General features: G+C 35.6%; 2 protein-coding genes across 3 annotated transcripts in view; one reads left to right on the forward strand and one right to left on the reverse strand.

Moving 5' to 3' along the window:
• Positions 1–26,196, reverse strand: part of LOC132740910 (uncharacterized) — a 199,573-nt gene that overhangs the window by 169,182 nt on the left and 4,195 nt on the right. The window contains exon 2 of the mRNA XM_060728970.1: positions 24,829–24,949. Within this exon, the coding sequence (XP_060584953.1) occupies positions 24,829–24,949 (121 nt within the window). The remainder of the gene's footprint in view (positions 1–24,828; positions 24,950–26,196) is intronic.
• LOC132740907 (unconventional myosin-XVB-like) lies at positions 10,858–14,138 on the forward strand. Of its 2 annotated transcripts, XR_009627222.1 has the most exons (4): positions 10,858–10,967; positions 12,337–12,409; positions 12,895–13,056; positions 13,729–14,138. XR_009627222.1 is itself a non-coding variant. In XM_060728965.1 (2 exons), exons 1-2 carry the CDS (start codon positions 13,361–13,363, stop codon positions 14,013–14,015), a joined length of 315 nt encoding a protein of 104 aa, XP_060584948.1. In that variant the 5' UTR covers positions 13,298–13,360; the 3' UTR covers positions 14,016–14,138. The 2 variants fall into 2 exon arrangements, 1 of the variants encoding a protein (XP_060584948.1); XM_060728965.1 differs by lacking the exons at positions 10,858–10,967; positions 12,337–12,409; positions 12,895–13,056 and adding an exon at positions 13,298–13,388.

A 26,196-nucleotide genomic window follows, 5' to 3' on the forward strand; every position in this document is an offset into this window, starting at 1 on the left:
ATGTTATGGCCAGAAAGTATGGCACTTTTATCTGAGTACAAGAAAAATTAAAACAAAAATAATGCATATCAAGGGGAGTAACTCGTGCAAACGTTGCCGTAAATGGCGGATATCACTGCTTTTCTTTTTTCTAAAATCAGTTTAACTGTCTGTAAAATTTACAGGGAAGAACTGAATATAAGAAGAATTTTCAATGGTTATTTTAAATTATAAAATGAAATCGGGGAATCTCATTGGCCTTTCTAAAGCAAAATGTAAAGGATAGTTCTTATCTCTCTATACCCTTTGAAGAAATTTTCAGTTTCAGTTCATTATCTCCCCAACAGTTGTACACATTCAACTTAAATTTACATATGAATACGTAATAGGATTACGCAGGTAAAGTTCGTATTTGGTCATGGTTCATGATTTTTGGTAAATGCCTCTTTAAATGCCTCTTTAATTAACTATGAAAAAAAAAAGAAATTTCAGTTTCCGTTCATTATCTCCCAAACAGTTGTACACATTCAATGGTTCATGGTTTTATATACAAATTATGATGCTCAAATTAAGATTTATCGATATTGTAAGTTTCAAAAAATATTATTTATAAAGATATTACCGAATTTAATATTTCATGTAAATAAAGGGAGGTAATTAGAATTTAGTTTTCTATAAATTCTAAGTCAATTTTTCCAATAAGAAATGAATGCATATAATTTAATGATTACCTTAAATATGTAAAAATATTTGCAATACATGTTTGAAAATTGACAAATTTGCATAATTACATACAAATATAATTCAATGAAGAGTGGTATGCAATCTCAAGGGGGCCTCCGTGGCCGAGTGGTTAAGGTCGCTGACTTGAGATCACTGGTCCCTCACCGCTGTAGGTTCGATCCTGACTCGGGTCGAAATCTTTCATGTGAGGAAGCCATCCAGCTGGCTTACGGAAGGTCGGTGGTTCTACCCAGGTGCACGCTCGTGCCTGAAATAATGCCCGAAGGGGCACCTGGGGTCTTCCTCCACCAATAAAGCTGGAAAAAATCGACGAAAAAATCTCGGCGGGACGCTCTTGGATGGCCCGACTTGAGTGTACGGTCGCCCATATGGGCTCTCCGGCGGCGACCTTAAATTAACGCATTAAAAAAAAAAAAAAAAAAAATATGCAATCTCAATTAAAAAACATGCAGGATCTTTAAAATATAGATACATCATAGGCATTAGCAGGTCAAGTTTAAAATTCGGTCATGGTTTGATGATTTTAGACAAAGTTATTCCTCTTGAACGTTGGAAAAAAAGTTATAATTTTCTGTTTCTTGTACAAATTTATGTATAAGATTGAAATCGCATGTGTGGATATTTAACCAGAAAATTCATGTCAAGTTCGAATTTGATTTTGGTCCATCGACTTTTGACGGAATTGTCCTTCTTTAACTTAGAAAAAATAATCAAACTTGTGTATAGCAACCCCGGGTGGTATTTCATTTGGGCCCCCTGGGGTCAAGGTCAAGATCACCGTTCCTAAAAATAGGGGGGAAAAAGATTCTGGACAATAACTAGAGTAAGGTATTGTATATAGCAAGCTTATATGAAGACGCCGGTTGGTATTGCAATTAATTGAAATAATTCTTTATACACAGTTGATACTTCATTGACTATAGGTTGAGTTTAAATTTTTCTTCTGACCACTTTTTTTTTCAAAAAAAGTCAAAGTTGCTGGTGGGGATATAAGTGATAGCTCTAATTGTTGTTGTTGTCGTTGACAACAATCCGAAAGGCTTGTTGTTTACATTAATATAACCGGAAGTAAATGGAGAAAATTCGGTCGCACGTATAGCACAGTACACACTTCTACACAATATATGCAACATTTGTACATTTTTTATGCTCCCCGAAGGGTGAGCATATAGTCGCCGCTTTGTCCGTGTGTCCGTCCTGTTGTCCGTCCGTCCGCCTTTCTTGTCGGGGACATAGCTCTGTAAAAAAATAGGTATCAACATGAAACTTTGTCGGTAGATTAATGTGCAGTGCACAAGAACCGTAACTCTGCCTTGCCTAATTTTGGAGTTATTGCCCTTGGTTCATTTTTTTATACTTTGAACTTTGTCCGGAACATAACTCTGAAACTATAAGTGATATCAACATGAAACTTTGTAGGTAGTTAGATCTCATTGGGTATAAAGTGTAGTGCAAAAGAACCATAACTCTGCCTTGCCTAAGTATGAAATAATTGCACTTTGAACTTTGTCATAACTCTGAAACTACAAGAGGTATACTTTTCTTTGTATAAAAAAAACCTATTCGGGAAGCATCACCCGGTTCAACTGGTTCTTGACACATACATAATCGTATTTACATTTTTTTGCATAATTATAAGGGGGGTATACTGGAATCAGCTTGTCCGTCCGGACGTCTCCCCGTCCGTCGGTTTTTCCTTGTCCGCCCAATAACTTGAGATTCCTTTGGCCCACAGTCTTCATATTTGGCATGGAGGTTAGTCATGATTAGTAGATGACCCCTAATGATTTTGAGGTCACTGGATCAAAGGTCAAGGTCACAGGGGCCTTGACTAAAAAACCTTGTCCGCCCAATAACTTGAGATTCCTTTGACCCACAGTCTTCATATTTGGCATGGAGGTTAGTCATGATTAGTAGATGACCCCTATTGATTTTGGGGTCACTTGGTAAAAGGTCAAGGTCACAGGGGCCTTGATTTTAAAAAGCTTGTCCGCCCAATAACTTGATATTCCTTCTGCCCACAGTATTCATATTTGGCATGGAGGTTAGTCATGATAAGTAGATGACCCCTATTGATTTTGAGGTCACTGGGTCAAGGTCAAGGTCACAGGGACTTTGACTTAAAAAACCTTGTCCGCCCAATAACTTGAAATTCCTTTGACCCACAGTCTTCATATTTGGCATGGAGGTTAGTCATGATTAGAAGATGACTCCTATTGATTTTGAGGTCACTGGATCAAAGGTCAAGGTCACAGGGGCCTTTACTAGAAAAACCTTGTCCGCCAAATAACTTGAGATTCCTTTGACCCACAGTCTTCATATTTGGCATGGAGGTTAGTCATGATTAGAAGATAACCTCTATTGATTTTGGGGTCACTGGGTCAAAGGTCAAGGTCACAGGGGCCTTGACTTTAAAAAGCTTGTCCGCCCAATAACTTGAGATTCCTTTTGCCCACAGTCATCATATTTGGCATGGAGGTTAGTCATGATTAGTAGATGACCCCTATTGATTTTGAGGTCACTGGGTCAAAGGTCAAGGTCACAGGGGCCTTGACTTAAAAAACCTTGTCCGCCCATTTACTTGAGATTCCTTTGACCCACAGTCTTCATATTTTGTATGGAGGTTAGTCATGATTAGTAGATGACTCCTATCGATTTTGAGGTCACTGGGTCAAAGGTCAAGGTCACAGGGGCCTTGACTACATAAAAGTTTGTCCGCCTAATAACTTGAGATTCCTTTGACCCACAGTCTTCATATTTGGCATGGAGGTTAGTCATGATTAGTACATGATCCCTATTGATTTTGAGGTCACTGGGTCAAAGTTCAAGGTCACAGGGGCTATGACTAAAAAAAGCTTGTCCGCCCAATAACTTGAGATTCCTTTGACCCAAAGTCTTCATATTTGGCATGGAGGTTAGTCATGATTACTTAATGACCCCTATTAATTTTGAGGTCACTGGGTCAAAGGTCAAGTTCACAGGGGCCTTGACAAAAAAAACTTGATTTTAAAATTTTCACATTTGAAGCATGGAGAATACATATCTTAGCCTAGTAACCTCAGATTTGGCAGGGTGGTTGTCTTTGAGCTCTAAATGTTGATTCTGACAAAGTGGTATGCGGGGGTATTCACGCCATGACAGTGGCAGTTCTAGTTATGAAGGAAATCATATACACTTTTTACATGAGTATACTGCAGTTTAGATTGTTAGGTCTGATGATTGATGAACCAGGTCATAAATTACTATTCTATAATCTCATTGATAAAAATAGTGCTTCTACGCGGAGGAATTCTTATTTTGAAAATTATTTCAGTCACCACAAAACAGATATTTTAGCACATATTTTCTACATAAAATTTATTTCCTTATGTTTTACTGGCATTCTCTTGCTCTATATATAAAATCATTACTCCGATTTCACATGATTTGTCGTTCTACTTTTTTTGCTCACGGCTTTGATTCATGAAAAACATGTTTGACTGTACTCCGATCGGGAGAAAAAAAGTACAATTAATTCGATGATTTCTCGTATATGTGATCTTCATTTGTTTGTTTTATTATTCATATAACTAACTTTCTTGTATTTCAACTGAAACATAAAAGCTTTCAACATATCCCGACAGTATGTGTGTGTGCTTTATATGATTACATCTTGTACTATTTTTTAAGGTATTATTTGGTTGGAATCATCTATATTATCGGTTGTTCCCAAATTAAGTGATTTCAGTGAAAGTTCACCAGATTGTTTGTCACAATGCCTTTGTGCATAGTATCTTGATTTTCAGGTTGATTTTCTTTGTAACAGTTATGGTTACAGTTAATAGTCTATTTTCGAGTAAAATAACCTTGTCCATGCTACATCTCCAAAACCACTGGGGGATTTCACTGAAACTTCACAGGATTGTTGTTACCATTCTTAGTTGTGCATTGTGTCCTGATTTTGCCTTAATTATTTTTGGCACAGTTTTGGTCTCTTTATGTTCATTTTCGGGTAATAAACTCGTCCGCCTTAATTGTCAGTTTACAAGTAAAATATGCTTGTCTATGCTTCATCTCCAATAGTTGGGGAATGAGGAAATTTCAGTGAAAGTTCACAGTGTTTATTTGTTGGTATCTTGATTTTCTACGTATAGGTTAGAGTGCATATTGGGTGTTCTTCGTAAATAAGAAAGCTAAAAAGGAGCGGAGCTTTTTGTAGCTTATTGTGAAGTTGCAGTACATGAAAATCGGGCACATGACAAATCAGCACATAAATAAAACATTCTAGTGTTCCGTGGTATACATCTTTTCTACATGTCATACCTCCTTTCCTTATAACAATTAGCTTAAGGTCTTCAGCGTACCCGTTTATATACTGACATGACGTGAACGCTGAAGATAACCCCGTAGGGAAAGTCCACCAATAATCGTGCCATTATTCATCGAACATGCCATGAAGTAAAGTGAAGCATACCTTGATAAAACTATATATAATCTGTTGATAAGCCAAGGATGGACAAATAAAAATCTTAATACGAACATAAACTACCTAATAGTTTCTGACAGGTAAAAATTTCGGCACTTGGCCACCATATTACCAAAATGTTTGACCACGTGATTACGAGATTGACCTTTATGAACTCATGTGCCTCCAATATTTTTATAAATTACTTTTTTTTAAAGATATTGAAAAGGGTGATTTACTGACTTTTATATTCAATAAAATAATATTTAAGTACTAAAAATTAAAGAAAATAAATTAAAACATTATCTTGAAAGACTTGAATAAAAATATCGAAATAATGTCAACAAAATGTTCTAAATATAGTACACGACTCTAATCAAATCTGTTCCCGCGAATGACGTCATACGAGGTCTTGCGTGGCACCTGAATGTCATGGCCGACTGTAGTCGGTGTAAATTAATGTTTTACAGTTAAATAGGCAATTTTAATGACAGTATTAATATTTTGATACTTTAATTGGTATAGAACGATATTAAAATAATTGTTTTATCGTAAAATGCACAAGAATTGATTGGGTCAAGCGTATTTGCAAGTGAAAAACAAGAATAAATCAACTTATGTTATTCTGGTTAGGTTTCGTAACGGGTCTAATCCAAAACTTTAATGCCGCATCAGATGAAAACAAAAATGTTAAATAGCGGCATATAAAGTTTTGGAAGCCAGAACTATATAACAATGAATTTTTACTGCATTGTTATCCATCGCTGGTTTGTTTTTAGCAGAGAATGACCTGTGTATGTTCAAAGAGGGTACCGTTTGAGAATACTTCGCAAAGAGGGTACCGATATGGATATGCACCGTGATATTGTCTGATTTACCTAGACAGAATGCAGGAATAAGCTATGCAAAACACGTGACCCGAAAATGTGTACCGCTACCTCTTCCAAATATGGTTATACACATTTAGGCTATCGTGTGACGTCACGCAGTGTGTTGGGCGGAAAAAAATGGGCGGAGCACTAAGCCGGTTAGAGTGCATATTGGATGTTCTTCGTAAATAAGAAAGCTACAGTCGCTTCGCAAGCTCCGCTCCTTTTTAGCTTTCTTATTTACGAAGAACACCCAATATGCACTCTAACCTATACTAAGCCGATCACCGACGAGGATTTTTCAAATTTTCAGGTTTCAAATCTTAATAGAACAGATTTTATATAAACTGGACGTTTTATATTATAAAACGCAAGTGGGCGGAGCTAAGTTTCGAAGAGCGCTATTTAAAGTGAAATATACGCATGTGCAGAATTCTTGAAGTTTACTCGTACTAATCAATATTTATGATTTTTCCGTACACGCACATGTATATCGTCACTACGGCATAGAATTAAAAAAAGAGGTTCATTGAAATGAAAACAGGCAAAATAACAGTAAAAATGTTTTATTACTTACGGAACCAGTATCATTTTATAATTTCCAAATAAAAAGTTCACTTATTCCAACAAAGTATGTATGTAATATTTCTTACTTTTTATGTAAATATTACAGCCCGTGCCGCTGCAAAACCGAAAGTAGGGTGTTTTTATTAATTATCCCCCGCCGAAAAGGCGGCGGGGGATATAGAAATAGTCTCCGTCCGTCCGTCCGACCTTCCGTCCGACATTTTTGTCCGGAGCATATCTCTAAAAGTATTTGAGTTATCAACTTGAAACTTCATAGGTGGATAGACCTTATTGAGGAGGAGTGCAGTGCACAAGAATGATAACTCTACCCTGCATAATTTTTTAGTTATTGCCCTTTGTTATTTTTCAAAATTGATTTTTGTCCAGAGCATAACTCCAAAAGCCTATGAGATATCAACATGAAACTTGATAGGTGCATAGATCTCACTCAGGAGGTGTTCAGTGCACAAGAATGATAACTCTACCTTTCATAATTTTTGAGTTATTGCCCTTTGTTATTTTTCTTACTTAATTTTTCACCTGAGTGAAGCATAACACAAAAAGTGTTTGAGATATCAACATTAAATGTCATAGGTGGATAGATCTTATTGAGGAGGAATGTTGTGCGCAAGAATGATAACTCTTCCCTATACAATTTTTGAGTTATTGCCATTTGTTCTTTTTCATGCTATTTTGTCCAGAGCTTATCTCAAAAAGTATTTCAGGTATCAACTTGAAACTTCATGTAGGTGGATGGATCTCATTGAGGAGGAGTGCAGTGCACAAGAATGATAACTCTACCCTGCATAATTTTTGAGTTATTGCCCTTTGTTATTTTTCAAAATTAATTTTTGTCCAGAGCATAACTCAAAAAGCCTTTGAGATATCAAAATGAAACTTCATAGGTGCATAGATCTCACTCAGGAGGTGTGCAGTGCACAAGAATGATAACTCTTCCTTTCATAATTTTTGAGTTATTGCCCTTTGTTATTTTTCATACCTAATTTTTCACCCGAGTGGAGCATAACTCAAAAGTGTTTGAGAGGTCTACATGAAATGTCATAGGTGGATAGATTTTATTGAGGAGGAATGCTGTGCACAAGAATGATAACTCTTCCCTGTACAATTTTTGAGTTATTGCCCTTTGTTCTTTTTCATACTATTTTGTCCAGAGTTTATCTCAAAAAGTATTTGAGGTATCAACTTGAAACTTCATAGCTGGATGGATCTCATTGAGGAGGAGTGCAGTGTACAAGAACGATAACTCTACCCTGCATAATTGTTTAGTTATTGCCCTTTTTTATTTTTCAAAATTAATTTTTGTCCAGAGCATAACTCAAAAGGCCTTTGAGATATCAACATGAAACTTCTTATGTGCATAGATCTAACTCAGGAGGTGTGCAGTGCACAAGATTAAAAACTCTACCTTTTATAATTTTTGAGTTATTGCCCATTGTTATTTTTCATACTTAATTTTTCAATTCAATTTTTTTCTCAAAAAGTATTTGAGGTATCAACTTGAAACTTCATTGGTGGATAGATTTTACTGAGGAGGGATGCAGCACACAAGAATGATAACCTACCCTGCATTATTTTTCAGGTATTGCCCTTTCTTATTTTCAGCCATCAGTATTCACATAGGTTTCAAATCTGTAATCAATATACAGTAGCCATCAGTTTTCATTACCAAAAGACCTCTTAAAATGGAATTATCCTGCTCTACTACATATACATTCTTCCAATGAGCAAACACATTCGGCGGGGGATGGCCATGTTGACATGGCTCTTGTTACAATGAATTTTTACTGCATTGTTATCCATCGCTGGTTTGTTTTTAGCAGAGAATGACCTGTGTATGTTCAAAGAGGGTACCGTTTGAGAATATTTTGCAAAGAGGGTACCGATATGGATATGCACCGTGATATTGTCTGATTTACCTTGACAGAATGCGGGAATAAGCTATGCAAAACACGTGACCCGTAAATGTGCTCCGCTCCTTTTTAGCTTTCTTATTTACGAAGAACACCCACTATGCACTCTAACCTATACTTACTTACTTCACTCTAAATGAAACTAACCAATTGAGCATAAAATGTATCAAGTTTTTATACCCTGGGCATATAGAAATTGAATCGACCTAAAACGGCAAGTTGGATTTTTCATAAGTTCTACCAGTACCAATGGCTTAATAATTTACACACATATCAATACAAATTACATGATCTGTACAAATAACATAACTATAGCTTCCATTTTTGTGCTCCCACTATATAGTAGTGGTGGGATTAGATTTACCCTTGTCCGTCTGTCCTTTCGTCCGACCGTTCTAATTTTGTGTCGCACATAGCTCAAAAGTAATTGACCTAGAGTCATGAAACTTTACAGAAATGTTGTTCACAGCATGTTTAGTTGTGCAACTGGGTATTTTTGTGTGGATTTATTCAGTATTTGTCAGAGGTATTCCCCTTGACTTAGTCAAAATTTGCAATTTTCAACTTGTGTCGCACGTAGCTCAAGAAGTATTTAACCAAAGGTCATGAAACTTTACAGGAATATTGTTCAGCATGTGTAATTGTGCACCTTTGGTTTCGTTTGTAAATTTATTCTGTTTTGTCAGAGTTATTGTCCTTGACTTAATACAAATTTGCAATTTTCAAATATTGTCACACGTAGCTCAAAAAGTATTTGGCATACAGTAGGGTCATGAAACTTTACAGGAATGTTGATCAGCATGTGATGTTGTGCATCTGGGGTTTCGCTTGTGACTTAATTCTGTTTTGTCAGAGTTTTTGCCCTTGATTTAATGAAAATTTGCAAATTTCAATTTGTGTCGTGCGTAGCTCAAAAAGTATTTAACCTTGAGTTGGTAAGCTTGTGAAGTTATCCTGTATTTCTAGGGTTATTGCCCTTGTTTTAGTAAAAATTGTTCCATATTGTGTTTTTTGTTCCTTGAGTGCTTTACAGGAATAATGATCAGCATCACTGTGAAGCTATGCACCTGGGGTTTTGCCTGTGGCTTTTTTCCAGTTTTGTAAGAGTTATTGCAATTTTAGTATAAATTTGCAATTTTCAACTTGCTCATGCATATCTCAAAAAGTATTTGACCTGTAGACCTGAAAGTTTACAAGAATGTTGGTCAGCAAGTGTGCTTATGCAAATTGGGTTTGCTTGTGGATTTATTCAGTATTTGTAAAGTTCTTGCCCTTTACTAAGAAAAAAGTTCTTTAGTTTTCAACTTGTGGCACATGTAGCCAAAGAAATATTTGACCTAGAGTCATAAGATTCACAAAACAGTGATGTTTCCCATTGTTTGGGGGCACCCGTGTCCTACATGGGCACATTTGTAGTTCCAAGTTATTTCCCTTTAACTTTCAAAATATGGCTTTGCAATTTTATTTTATTTTTGTGACCCCACTTTAGGGGGGGGGCATTTAGATTTACCCTTGTCCGTCGGTCCATCCGTCCGTCCTTCCGTCTGTCCGTTCTCTTTTTGTGTCGCACTTAGCTCAAAAAGTAATTTACCTAGAGTCATGAAACCTTACAGGAATGTTGATCAGCATGTGAAGTTGTACACCTGGGTATTTTCATGTGGATATATTTAGTATTTTTTGAGTTATTGCCCTTGACTTAGTAAAAATTTGCAATTTTCAACTTGTGTCGCACGTAACTAAAAATATATTTGACCTAGTGTCATGAAACCTTACAAGAATGTTGATCAGCATGTGTAGTTGTGCACCTGGGTATGTTTGTGTGGATATATTTAGTATTTTTAAAGTTATTGCCCTTGACTTAGTAAAAATTTACAATATTCAACTTGTGTTGCACGTAACTGAAAAAGTATTTGACCTGTAGGCCTGAAAGTTTACAAGAAGTGTACTTATGCACCTTGAGGTTTTCTTATGGAATTATTCAATATTTGTAGAATTTGCCCTTTACTTAATAAAAGATTTTTAGTTTTCAACTTGGGCACATGTAGCCAAAAAAAATTGACCTAGAGACATAAGATTGACAAATCGGTGGGCACCCGTGTCCTATGGACACATTTTTTTTTTTAATTTTACATTGTTGGATTTAATTCAGTTTACTTTTTATTGCCAAATGTTTTGATAGTTAGTAGAATAAGAATTGAATTTACTAAAATGATGTACATGTATATGTAAAAGATATTGTTGCAGTATTCTAACTTCCTAATTTTATTTAAATTTTGCCTTGATTTTTACACACTTTTTCCTATCCCAGAAATAAGATTGTATAATTTTATATTTCACATAGAATCCTGATTCAGTGTAGAACCAATTAAATCAGCATTGACCAAAGTACAGGGAGACCAGAACAACAGGCTGGCACAATATGTATTCAAACTGGTAACTATTCTTACCATTATATATTGATGCATAGCATCAAAAGATATTATTTTTGCCAAATAGTTATAATTACAAAACATATGCCAACCTAAAAAGAAAACTTTTAACAGACATTTTGTGTAAGTCTTATAGGTTTTGAAGTAATGCATGGTTTAATAATACAGTTACAATGTAACATTTGTAGAGCGTGACAAAACAACAGCAGAATGGAACTATCATTTTAGCAATTTAACCACCTCTCAACAGCAATCAAAATCTTTGCCTACCAAGGGTGATGCTATACAGAGGTTGTACTGTATACCACCCAAGGGTGATGCTTTACAGAGGTTGTACTGTATACCACCCAAGGGTGATGCTATACAGAGGTTGTACTGTATACCACCCAAGAGTGATGCTATACAGAGGTTGTACTGTATACCACCCAAGAGTGATGCTTTACAGAGGTTGTACTGTATACCACCCAAGAGTGATGCTATACAGAGGTTGTACTGTATACCACCCAAGGGTGATGCTTTACAGAGGTTGTACTGTATACCACCCAAGAGTGATGCTTTACAGAGGTTGTACTGTATACCACCCAAGGGTGATGCTTTACAGAGGTTGTACTGTATACCACCCAAGAGTGATGCTATTACAGAGGTTGTACTGTATACCACCCAAGGGTGATGCTTTACAGAGGTTGTACTGTATACCACCCAAGAGTGATGCTTTACAGAGGTTGTACTGTATACCACCCAAGGGTGATGCTTTACAGAGGTTGTACTGTATACCACCCAAGGGTGATGCTTTACAGAGGTTGTACTGTATACCACCCAAGAGTGATGCTTTACAGAGGTTGTACTGTATACCACCCAAGGGTGATGCTATACAGAGGTTGTACTGTATACCACCCAAGAGTGATGCTATACAGAGGTTGTACTGTATACCACCCAAGGGTGATGCTTTACAGAGGTTGTACTGTAAACCACCCAAGGGTGATGCTTTACAGAGGTTGTACTGTATACCACCCAAGAGTGATGCTTTACAGAGGTTGTACTGTATACCACCCAAGAGTGATGCTATACAGAGGTTGTACTGTATAAACAAACTATAATATGATTACTGAGAGGCACATTACTTGTGTGCAGGCACAAAGTCATTAATTCTTTTAGAAAAGTCTGTAAAAATAAAAACTCTTACAGACTCATGAAATAAGTATTAATTTTGTCACATTGACTGCTTTTCTGTATTTCAAAATGTAAAAATGTTAGACCTATGTGTCTGAATAAGTTCTATACTGTACCGTGCTCTAGCAATTGAAGAATCTACTTCCTTAAAAATAGGTTATGATAAAGAAATTAATTGATGGTGTTGTTTTTTTTTTCTTCAGATTTTGAAGTATATGTATAACCATATAGGGAGACAGACAAGAAAAGGCCATGGCAGATTATATTGTTCAACTGGTAAGTTCATTCCTTTAAAACTTTAAAGAAAAGAAAACACTACTGTTATGTTAATTTGGTGTTTTAGTTGTAGGTCATTGACTAATACCTATTACTCTAACATGGTTTTTAACTGAGTTATTTCCCTTTGTAAACTTTGTGAAATTTCAGGATAAAGTTTTTTAGCCAGTTGTATCTCTACAACTTGTGAAGATATTTGTTTCAAACTTCTGGATTGCAGGTCACTGACCAAGAACCAAAGCATGTATTCTTTGCATCATTCTTTGTGAATTGTTCGTGGATTTAGAAATTTTTTTTATATTGGTTTAAAGAGAAAAGCTGACAAAGTCTTTTTAGTTAAATATGTTGATCTGGCGTTGATAGCTAATCAACATGAGAATTTCATTTAGTTTGAAAGAAATAAGCACTGACAGTTTTTAAGTTTTAACACAGTTATTGAACATATTATGAATTTATGACATTGACAAATATTGCATCTTTTACAGGGTTTACAAAATGAGGGTTTGAGAGATGAGATATATTGTCAGTTATCTAACCAGACATGGAACAAACCAGAGTGTGAACACAGCAGAACGTGTATGGCAGTTGATGGCTCACACTCTTAGTGCCTTCCCTCCAAGTCCAACTCTCTATAAATATCTCCACAAGTATGTATTAAGATATCTTCTCTACATTATGTACACCCCAGAGGAAAAGTAATATCCCCTTGTCTTCATAATTCAGCTTGTTTATGTGCACACCTATATTAAGTGAAAACTGAGTAACACTATTGTTGTGTAGAGAATGTCAGCCTTTTGCATAATTATTGATAAATGCTATTGCACAACCCTGGGTATAAATGGTTTTGTCAACAAAAAGCCTTGCAATGTGCAAATATCGAGCCACAACTTAGTAGAGTCTACCCTCCTTGCCTCCTTGAGTGTAGAGCTGCTCAGAGGAAAGCCTGGCAATATGGCACTAGAAGTTAGATTTGCTGATAGTAAGTCAGTTATTTCCTAGTTGGAATTTAATGAGCTGAAGTTACTTTATTAGATTTACTGTTTTATTGGTCTTTTCTGTTTGTTTTGATTTTAGCTCACTAGAAAAGTGATTGACCCTTTGTGGATCTATCATTGGAGAGCCGGAAAATATCAGCAACATAATTCTGTAATAATATTTCATAGGGCATTATCACATAATAGAAAAAGACATGAATGAATTAGAATAAAAAATCATGAAAATCAATAATTGTTCAAAGTTTTATTTATCATGTGTACAAATAAATCAGTTTTATTTACTAGAAATTTAATTTATTGATATGTAAATTGCAATATTTCCAGATGCTACAATGATTGGTCATGTGGAGTCATGTACTTCAGGGGAGGAGTTTGCCAAGCATTTATTAAACCAGAGAGGTTTACGTGAAAACAACATGGGTGGGACCGTAGTGCTGCAGGAAGACATGGATTACTATGAGTTGATGGGATATGACTACGTCCTTGACCTCATTAGTGAGATGGAAATTCCCCCAGGGTTCCCGGTGTGCAGGTCACGTTTCCTTGTATCCTCTCATAGAACTCAGGAACCACTTTCTCATCAGAGAAACTTCTTCTACAGTGAGTCGTAAGTTGTAGGCAGTCATTATGATGATGGTTACATTTTTGTGCCCCCACTATAGGGGGGGGGGGGGCATTTAGATTTACCCTTGTCCGTCCGTTCTCTTTTTGTGTCGCACGTAGCTCAAAAAGTAATTGACCTAGAATCATGAAACCTTACAGAAATGTTGAACAGCTATTTTTTGTGTGGATATATTTAGTATTTTTTAGTTACTAGTATTGCCCTTGAATTAGTAAAAAAAATCCAATTTTCAACTTGTGTCGCACGTAACTAAAAAAGTATTTGACCTAGAGTCATGAAACCTTACAGGAATGTTGCTCAGCATATGTAGTTGTGCACCTGGGTATGTTCGTGTGGATATTTTAAGTATTTTTAGAGTTATTGCTTTTGACTTAGTAAAAATTTACAATATTCAACTTGTGTTGCATGTAACTAAAAAGGTATTTGACCTAGAGTCATGAAACTTTACAGGAATGTTGATCAGCATGTGTAGTTGTGCACCTGGGTATTTTCGTGTGGATATTTTTAGTATTTTTAGAGTTATTTCCCTTGACTTATAGAATTTTTGCAATTTTCAACTTGTGTTGCATGTAATTCAAAAAGGATTTGACCTAGAGTCATTAAACCTTACGAGAAGGTTGCTCAGCATATCTAGTTTTGCAACTGGGGTTTCGCTTTTGGATTTATCCAGTAGAGTTATTTCCCTTGACTAAGTAAAAACCGTTTCATTATGTTGTTATTTGTTCCTCGAGTGCTTGAGGTAGAATCAACGAACTTTACAGGAATAATGATCAACATCACTAAATTACAGGAATAATGATTCAAATCACTGTGAAGCTATGCACCTGGGACTTTGCATGTGGATTTTTTTCAGTTTTGTTAGAGTTATTGCCCTTGACTTACAGTAGTATAAATTTGACCTGCAGGCCTGAAAGTTTTCAAGAATGTTGGTCAGCATGTGTACTTAGGCAACTTGGGGTTTTCTTGTGGATTTATTCAGTATTTGTAGGCCCTTTACTTAATAAAAGATTTTTAGTTTTCAACTTGGGCACATGTAGCCAAAAAGAATTTCTCAAATTGACAAATCGGTGGAGTGTGGGGGCACCCTTGTCCTATGGACATTTTTCTAGTTATTCTGGAATTTTTTTCTGGCAAATTTATATAAAATTTCTCCTTATACCGGTAATTTCATTTTCAATGGTCCTCTATTTTTAGCTCACCTGTCACAAAGTGACAGGTTGAGCTTTTGTGATCGCTTTTCTTCCGGCGTCCGTCTGTCGTCCGTCCGGCGTCCGTCCATCCGTAAACTTTTACTTTAAATGACATCTCCTCATAAACCACTAAGCCAATTTCATCCAAATTTCACAGGAATGTTCCTTTGGTAGTCACCTTTAAAAAGTGTTCAAAGAATTTAATTCCATGCAGAACTCTGGATGCCATGGCAACCGAAAGAAAAAACTTTAAATACCTTCTTTTAAAAAACCCAAAGAGCTAGAGCTTAGATATTTGGCATGAAACATCTTCTAGTGAGTGTCTACTAAGTTTGTTCAAATAAAAGCCCTGGGGTCAAAATTGGCCCCGCTCCAGGGGGTCATTGATTTTCCCTATATGCATATAGTAAAAACTTAAAAAATCTTCTTTTAAAGAACCCAAAGAGCTAGAGCTAATATATTTAGCATGAAACATCTTCTCATGAGTGTCTACCAAGTTTGTTCAAATAAAAGCCCTGGGGTCAAAATTGGCCCCGCCCCAGGGGGTCATTGATTTTCCCTATATGCATATAGTAAAAACTTAAAAAATCTTATTTTAAAGAACTCAAAGAGCTAGAGCTAAGATATTTAGCAAGAATCATGTTCTAATGTGTGTCTACCAAGTTTGTTCAAATAAAAGCCCTGGGGTCAAAATTGGCCCCGCCCATGGGGGTCATTGATTTTCCTTATATGTGTATAGCAAAACCTTAAAAAATCTTCTTTGAAAAAACCAAAATAGCTAGAGTTTAGATATTAAGCATGAATTATCTTCTCGTGAGTGTCTACAAAGTTTGTTCAAATAAAAGCCCTGGGGTCAAAATTGGCCCCGCCCATGGGGGTCATTGATTTTCCTTATATGTGTATGGCAAAAACTTAAAAATCTTCTTTGAAAAAACCAAAATAGCTAGAGTTTAGATATTAAGCATGAATTATCTTCTAGTGAGTGTCTACAAAGTTTGTTCAAATAAAAGCCCTGGGGTCAAAATTGGCCCCGCCCATGGGGGTCATTGATTTTCCTTATATGTGTATAGCAAAACCTTAAAAAATCTTCTTTGAAAAAACCCAAATAGCTAGAGTTTAGATATTAAGCATGAATTATCTTCTCGTGAGTGTCTACAAAGTTTGTTCAAATAAAAGCCATGGGGTCAAAATTGGCCCTGCCCCGGGGGTCATTGATTTTCCTTATATGTGTATGGCAAAAACTTAAAAATCTTCTTTGAAAAAACCCAAATAGCTAGAGTTTAGATATTAAGCATGAAACATCTTCTAGTAAGTGTCTACAAAGTTTGTTCAAATAAACGCCCTGGGGTCAAAACTGGCCCCGCCCCAGGGATGTTATTGTTTTTAAATATATGTGTATAGTAAAAACTTAAAAAATATTCTTTTAAAAAACCCAATGAGCTAGAGCTTAGATGTTTAGCATGAAACATCTTCTTATGGGTGTCTACCAAGTTTGTTCAAATAAAAGACCTTGGGTTAAAATTGGCCCTGCTGGGGGTGGGGGGGAGGTCATTGTTTTTCATTATACATGTGTAGTAAAAACTTAACATCATGAAACATCTTCTAATGGGTGTCTTCCAAGTTTGTTCAAATAAAAGCCCTGGGGTTTAAACTGGCCCCGCTCCAGGGCCTATATACAGGTAAGCGACCTCAGGGCGATCATGGCCCTCTTGTTTTGTATTGTGATATATATAGTAACAGTTTATATATATAGTAACAGTTGTGTGTGATAATTTATGTAATACATTTTACACTGGAATAATCTGATATATAACTTACTATTTGTTCCTGGGTATATTATTGGGTGATTGTTAGTATATTATCTTTGAAACAGAAGGGTAAAATCTAAGAAGGGTTAGAGTATGATCTTAGGTAGGTTTGGATATGATGTACATGATTAAAAGACTGTGTTATTGTCTATTGATATCTTAGATAAGACTTTTGGAGGGCAAATGTATTGTCTTTGGAGGGCAAGGGCATGATCTTTGGAGGGCAAGGGTATTGTTTTTTGAGGGCAATGGTATGATCATTGTAGGGCAAGGGTATGATCTTTGGAGGGAGGGAGTATAATCTTTGAAGGGCAAGGGTATGATCTTTTGAGGGCAAGGGTATGATCTTTTGAGGGCAAGGGTATGATCATTGAAGGGCATAGGTATGATCTTTGTAGGGCAAGGGTATGATCTTTGTAGGGCAAGGGTATGATCATTGAAGGGCAAGGGTATGATCTTTTAAGGGCAAGGGTATGATCATTGAAGGGCATAGGTATGATCTTTGTAGGGCAAGGGTATGATCTTTGTAGGGCAAGGGTATGATCATTGAAGGGCAAGGGTATGATCATTGTAGGGCAAGGGTATGATCTTTGGAGGGCAAGGGTATGATCTTTGGAGGGCAAGGGTAATGTTTTTTTGGGGGGGCAATGGTATGATCTTTAGAGTGATAAGAATGATCTTTGGAGGAATAGGGAATGATCTTGGATGGCTAGGGTATGATCTTTGAAGGGCAAGGGCATGCTGTTGGAGGGCAAGGGTATGATCTTTGTAGGGCAAGGGTATGATCATTGAAGGGCAAGGGTATGATCATTGTAGGGCAAGGGTATGATCTTTGTAGGGCAAGGGTATGATCTTTGAAGGGCAAGGGTATGATCATTGTAGGGCAAGGGTATGATCTTTGGAGGGCAAGGGTAATGTTTTTTTTGGGGGGGCAATGGTATGATCTTTAGAGTGATAAGAATGATCTTTGGAGGAATAGGGAATGATCTTGGATGGCTAGGGTATGATCTTTGAAGGGCAAGGGCATGCTGTTGGAGGGCAAGGGTATAATCTTTGAAGGACAAGGGTATGATCTTTGGAGGGCAAGGTTGTGATCTTTAAAGGTCAAGGGCATGATCTTTGAAGGTCAAGGGCATGATCTTTGGAGGGCAAGGTTGTGATCTTTAAAGGGCAGTTTCAGTTTCCGTTCATTATCTTCCCAACGAGACAACAAATTCAATTCAAACATGACATATGGATATGTCATGAGAAAATACAGGTCAAGTTTGATTTTGGTCATGGTTCGATGATTTTTGGCAGATTTATGCCCCTTTTACTTTGAAAATAATATGAAATTTTCAGTTTCCGTTCATTATCTCCCCAACGATACAACAGATTCAACTCAAACTTGACATATGGATATGTCATGAGAAAATACAGGTCAAGTTCGATTTTGGTCATGGTTTGATGATTTTTGGCAGAGTTATGCCCCTTTTACTTTGAAAATAATATGAAATTTTCAGTTTCCGTTCATTATATCCCCAACGATACAACACATTCAACTCAAACTTGACATATGGATATGTCATGAGAAAATACAGGTCAAGTTCGATTTTGGTCATGGTTCGATGATTTTTGGCAGAGTTATGCCCCTTTTACTTTGAAAATAATATGAAATTTTCAGTTTCCGTTCATTATTTCCCCAATGATACAACACATTCAACTCAAACTTGACATATGGATATGTCATGAGAAAATACAGGTCAAATTCGATTTTGGTCATGGTTCGATGATTTTTGGCAGAGTTATTCCCTTTTACTTTGAAAATAATATGAAATTTTCAGTTTCCGTTCATTATTTCCCCAGTGATGCAACACATTCAACTCAAACTTGACATATGGATATGTCATGAGAAAATACAGGTCAAGTTCGATTTTGGTCTTGGTTCGATGATTTTTGGCAGAGTTATGCCTCTTTTACTTTGAAAATAAAATGAAATTTTCAGTTTCCGTTCATTATCTCCCCAACGATACAACACATTCAACTCAAACTTGACATATGGATATGTCATGAGAAAATACAGGTCAAGTTCGATTTTGGTCATGGTTCGATGATTTTTGGCAGAGTTATGCCCCTTTTACTTTGAAAATAATATGAAATTTTCAGTTTCCTTTCATTATCTCCCCAACGAGACAACAAATTCAACTCAAACTTGACATATGGATATGTCATGAGAAAATACAGGTCAAGTTCGATTTTGGTCATGGTTCGATGATTTTTGGCAGAGTTATGTCCCTTTTACTTTGAAAATAATATGAAATTTTCAGTTTCCGTTCATTATCTCCCCAACGAGACAACACATTCAACTCAAACTTGATATATGGATATGTCATGAGAAAATACAGGTCAAGTTCGATTTTGGTCATGGTTCGATGATTTTTGGCAGAGTTTTGCCCCTTTTACTTTGAAAATAATATAAAATTTTCAGTTTACTTTCATTATCTCCCCAACGATACAACACATACAACTCAAACTTGACATATGGATATGTCATGAGAAAATACAGGTCAAGTTCGATTTTGGTCATGGTTCGATGATTTTTGGCAGAGTAATGTCCCTTTTACTTTGAAAATAATATGAAATTTTCAGTTTTCGTTCATTATCTCCCCAACGGTACAACACATTCAACTCAAACTTGACATATGGATATGTCATGAGAAAATACAGGTCAAGTTCGATTTTGGTCATGGTTCGATGATTTTTGGCAGAGTTATGCCCCTTTTACTTTGAAAATAATATGAAATTTTCAGTTTCCGTTCATTATCTCCCCAACGATACAACAAATTCAACTCAAACTTGACATATGGATATGTCATGAGAAAATACAGGTCAAGTTCGATTTTGGTCATGGTTCGATGATTTTTGGCAGAGTTATGCCCCTTTTACTTTGAAAATAATATGAAATTTTCAGTTTCCGTTCATTATCTCCCCAACAGTATTACGTATTCAACTCAAATTTAACATATAGATATGTCAATGGAATGCGCTGGCCAAGTTCGAATTTGGTCATGGTTCAATGATTTTTTGCAGAGTAATGCCCCTTTTACTTTGAAAATAATATGAAATTTTCAGTTTCTGTTCAACCTATTCAACTCAAATTAAAGATATGGATATGTCAAAAGAATGCATTGGTCAATTTCGAATTTGGTCATGGTTTGGTGATAGCTGACAGACTATCACTTTTTGAACTTTGAAAAAAATCAGAAATTTTCAGTTTCCGTTCATTATCTCCCCAATGGTTGTACACATTCAACTTAAATTTGACATATTGATTCATCTTTAGGAACAAGCAGTTCAAGTTTGAATTTGGTCGTGGTTCAATGATTTTGGACAAACTTATCTTTCTTGAATGTTGGAAAAAATTTTAATTTTCAGTTTCAGCACTCATACTTTGGTGGAAATGTATGTGGCCATTATTCAGTACATTGTATAAAAATGGTTGTGTTAACTTTGAATAGTTTTAAGGTATTTGAACTTACAATGAAAAATATAATTAGTGCAACTAAATATTATAACATCTGAAATTTTGGCTGCATGCGGGGCCATCCGTGGCATAATGACACAATTCTAGTTCATAATTATTCCTTTTTGGTGCCCCCACTTTGGGGGGGGGGGATTTAAATTTACCCTTTTCCGTCCGTCCGTCTGTTCTCTATTGTGTCGCACGTAACTCAAAAAGTGTTTGACCTGTTTGAAACCTTAAAGGAATGTAGATCAGGATGTGTAGTTGTGCACCTGGGTATTTTCGTGTGTTTTCGCTCTTTGGTAAAAATTTACAATTTTCAACTTGTGTCGCACATAACTCTAAAAAAAGTCTTGAGCTATGTTGATCAGCATGTGTAGTTGTGCACCTAGGTTTTGTATAGATTTATATAGTATTTTATTGCCCTTGACTTAGTAAACATTTGCGATTTTCAACTAGCTCAAAAAGTATTTGACATGGGGTCATGAACCTCTACAGGAATGTTGATCAGCATATGTAGTTTTGCATCAGTGGTTTCGCTTTTTTGTCAGAGTTATTGCCATTGACTTAGTGAAAATTTGCAATTTTCAATTTGTGCCATGCGTACCGCAAAATGTATTTAATCTAGAGTCATGAAACTTAACCGAAATGTTGATCAGCCTATGTAGTTGTGCACCTTGGATTTCGCTTGTGGCTTGATCCAGTTTTTGTAAAGTTATTGCCGGATGGCAGATTTTGCTTAAACTTCAAGGGATGAACAAACCTTAATTTGTAGATGGTAGTAAAGGAAGGAATTTTCTCTGCGACCAAATTTAAAAGAATTATGGCCCTTTGTTGATTATTATAGAAATTTTGTGAACGCAACTCCTCTTAAACCGGATGGCAGAATACTGGTGATTTCTAACAACAGCAACTGCGCACGCAAGGCTAAGTATTTAGGGGCCATAACTCCATGTTAAAAGGTCTGACCAGGACAGTCCGACAACATGCGCATCTCCTATTGGTATTGAAGGGTCTCACAAACTTTCATTGAAGTCCAGTGCGGAAACCAATCTGCAGGGGTTATAATTCTGTAACATGCACATCTTCTCCTGGTGTTGGAGGTACTCACAAACTTTCATTGCATTCATCTGGGACATTTTAAAAGGTGTTGTTATAGAGAGGATTCTGCTTAATAAGAGGCCGTTGCAAAGAGTACCACAATGACAATGAAAAATGGAAAAAGAACTTTTAGGATATCTCATTGATGTTTGTAATTGTTTTGAATCAAAGGAAAACTATGACTTGGCCAAGAAGAAGTCATAGTTTTAGGTTCTATATTATCTATCTAGTATGTCAATAGGAATTAATGTGCTGCACCGGTAATCAAATAATTGTGGGGCATGACGCCATAACAGCCATTTTGGAACTAAGATTCCAGAACTAAGACCCGTTTGCTGCTTCGTCTTCGTCTATATAGCATACTGCTTTGGGACCAACAATGCGCTATTCTATATGAGGAAAGTCGACTTGAAAAACATAATGCGTCGTTAACAAGTATGTGTAAAAAAATTGTTGAGGAAAACCCTTAACCTTTAAAACAGACAATGGAATGACAATTGTAACTGAATTCATTCATTTAAAAACTAAAACGTTTTCAATGTATTTAACATCACACTTTTGAGACAAGAGCCGGTAGAACCGGTGACCACCTCTTGAGTTTAAAGTTGACATCTCTTGTAGTTTTAGAGTAAAGTATGAAAATAAAACAATATTATCAATATTATACTCATTCGATATCCTTTATTATATAGAGCAGAAGTTTAATAACTTTCATGTGGAACATTATGTGCTGAAATATCTTTTGTGGTGACTGAAATTATTAAGAATTAGAAATTTCAAAATAAGCATTAATCCATGTAGACGCACTTTTTTTTTCAATGAGATTATAGTATAGTAATTTCTGGCTCATCGAACAATGCAGTATACTCATGTAAAAAATGTTTGGATATTTAATAGATATTTTCAGGTTTTTTGTATTTAATTCAATTTCCTTTATATGCAAAAACATGTAAATACTTTTAAAAGGAATAACTAAAAAGTGCGACCGAGTTATCTCCATTTACGTCGGTTAAATAATGAAACAATAAACCTTTCGGATTTTGGCAACAGCAACAGCAAAAAAATAAAATAGAATAAACGAAAGCAATGTGTCCGGGCAGTAAACGAAACAGTCGAAGTACATGATCGCGTTTCTTTCACAGGCGGCACAATTTCTTATAACTTCACGGAACGAAAACACAATCCTTTTCACTATAAAATTACAAACCCATACAGGTTATGAAAACATTGAAAATGAGACTTGTTTATTTCAGAGAGAGCGAAATATTGCAATGTGTCATAATAATATTAAAGCTTTTTAAAGTAAAGGACTTTTTTGTATTTCTTTTCGTAACTCTTATTGTAACTCTTTACAAAGATAATATAACGGAATGATGGAATGACGGAACAGGGAAACACTTTATGTAATTCAGTCCTATTTAGAATGTGTTATTGTATAAATTGTTCTTTTGATTAGATCGACAAAAATGTGAATCAAAGCCAAATCTCAGAGGAATAAAATGTAATCAGATTTATCCGGATACATTCAAATATGCCCATTATAAGTCCCTTCAAAGTTTTTATCTTATACAAATTGTATCGTAGTTTGAGGACCTTTCTGTTGCAAATGTGTCAGAGTTAAATCGTATACATATACACTACCAGTGCGTTTACTGGAGTGCAGGTATTAGTTACCCGCACTCCAGAGCATACCCATTGATTGGCTCATTTTTGCTGGGGGTTTACATATTGTGACGGGAGAGAAAGGCAAAGCGACAGAAAAATCATATTCAGGTTCATTGGTTCCTTTTTGCCGGGGCTTCATATTGTGACAACAGGGAACGTGTTTTCATATTTGACTATGATACAAAAGAGGAAGAACATCACCAAACATTCGGCTACGTCCCCTCGTACAAATCAGATAGGACTTCGATGCTCTTTCTATTACTTATTTTCAGTCCCGTCATGCCAAGGCTTACATAAATTTTCAGAACAACTGAAACAAAATGTTTATGTTTTCGGGAGATTACTCTTTGGACTCAAAACATGTAAATGCAATTAGACTTTTGTGAAGTTAAAACGTTCTTGGTTAAAGCTTCGCGACATGTAAATGGTATTCATTTGAAACTATATATAGCTATCGAAAGAAACAGCTGAAACCTCGTCTTGGATTTGAGGTCTATAAAACTTTCTGTCCTATTATGAAATTATTGGTGCAACATGCCTGATGTTTAGTCCTTGTTAACAGCATTTATGCAATTCCCTTTTCATGTCTGTCGCATCTAGTACTTTCAGGACTTCGATTTCATATGTCAAGTGTGATTTTCGCGGCAATGCATAATAGATCCCCGACCTGTCCAGTTCAAATTTTAATATCCATTTTCATGAAATTGAAAAAAACAAAACAAATACGCTAGTAGGTCTTTAACTCTCATAACCAATATTTGCATGGTAGATTATTGTTTTTTTGTACAATAACGCCGCACATAATAGGCTTTCATCATAGTTTGCTTTTCGATTTACAAGCTTCTACAGATCCCGATATAATACTTATTTTCCTCATTAATTAATTTTTTTCCTCGAAGATTTTTTAGTTTTGACTTTTTTTAAGGGTGATTGAAGCGAATTTCTTTGCTTAACCCATTACTTCATGAGCATTTTGTGAAAAATGGCTGTTTTCATTTCATGGTCACTTTTTTTTATCAACATTTCACAATCGAAAACATGTGTTTGGGGCCCAAACAGAAGTATTTGAGGCCTAAAGAACGGCAGGGGGATTCCGAAAGCACGTTGTTTCTTTTAGTGAAGTGTTGACATAATTTTAATGCACATTTATTGCTATCCGCATATTCAAATTGCACAAGGTGTATTTTCAATGTTGTTTTTAATAAAATTAAAATTAAATATAATTATACAGAATTATGTTTAATGACACATGTCTATCAAAAAAGTGAAAAATTAAGCAACTTGATGAATGTACATTTGATCCTTTTATATTATACACCATTTGAAATTTAAATCGTTTATAAATTGCTGCAGGTATCCAAGTGCATACTTAGAATACAAAGCAGACCCATTGAGCCAGTATTTGCGTCATGTGAATAGATTTGTAGAAAGCTATTTCGTTGCACTTATAAAGCCCACCCTCCAAACTAACACACGGAACATAACAATGCACGTGTCCGTCGTGTATTCAGTAGCCTACTAATGTAAGATACTTACTCGCAAACTAACGTTTTATTTTGAATGGTCTCTGCCATGTCAAAGTTCAGACCTGACCTCTTGCAGTCATTTTTAAGTTTGTCGAAGTCTTTATCCCTACAGCCACAGTCCACGAAACAAACTGCAATAGGAACGGAAGCTTATTGAAACCATTTTGACTTACATCTTAGAACTCTACGATAAGAGAAATCACAATGATTCATCTAAGTCATTTTATCTATACAATCGATTCTGAACAATTCTTTAATGGCTTATTTACCACCATCCTTAGTGCATCTGCTAAGAGTCTCTAGTTGTAAAACGACCTCAACAGGCTTCAGAAAAAAAGAGTTATAAACTTAAAGTGACATTATGCCGATCCAAGGGTATATAGTGAGTGAATGGGTGAAGATCAAAATAAGTTTTCATTTTACCACAATTCCTTTTAATTTTATAATTAAGTTCACATAAACAATAAATAACTCACAGATCCAAACGAAATTTCTGTAAATATCCATTACTAAAGCTTAGTTTATAAAAACAGTGGGGCAGTCTTTTTATATTTTAGGCAGATTTATAATTTTATCCTAAACATTTTCAAATATCATCTGTTGGTCAAACACCATTTTAACAGTCAATCTTTTGAAATATACTTGACTATGAAAATATGAGCATAATGTCACTAGAGTTATAAAGTTATATGACAGAAAAATATCAAAAGTAAAAAGTAATGAAAATGTAACTTTCCTTTTTCAAAAAAAAAACATAAATGTTACTATGCTGTGAAGAGTTAAAAGTTTTTATAAATGAAGAATGTAAGCTGTTATTCCTTGATAATGAAAAATCTTCAGAGGAAATAATGATTTTCAATAACAAATTGTTAACAAGTTTTAGGTTCAGTACTACATTTTGCATCGCTATTAATGGGAAAATTAGATTCTGATTTTTAATGATCTTAAACCCTCAACTTGGCTCTACTTTTTGGATGACATGGAAGCATGCCGTCACAATGTATCGCGTGACAATAATTATATTACTGCGCGATGTACAATTGCAGTTGTGTAGTAAGCAAGGGAGTTCGTAACCATTTTTCTTTAATAATGAAATTTAAAAAAAAAGGTTATTTTTCCGTTTTTCGTGAAATATGGTATATATGATAAAATGCCACATGATAAAATGCCACACATTTTCACTCGCCGTCCCGGCTCGTGAAAATATGTGGCATTTAATAATGTTTCTTGAAAATATATCATACAGAGAAACGCCAAATTATTCCGTTTCATATACCATCTTTTCCCCATCTTGGTCAATGAATTAATACAGGATCTTTTATAGTTGTCAGAAAATGACAGAGATTTCATTATCCATTCAACTCTTATAAACGAAACG

Source organism: Ruditapes philippinarum, unplaced genomic scaffold, assembly GCF_026571515.1.
Source record: "Ruditapes philippinarum isolate M1 unplaced genomic scaffold, ASM2657151v2 ctg1221_1_1_1_1, whole genome shotgun sequence".
NCBI classification, from domain to species: domain Eukaryota; kingdom Metazoa; phylum Mollusca; class Bivalvia; order Venerida; family Veneridae; genus Ruditapes; species Ruditapes philippinarum.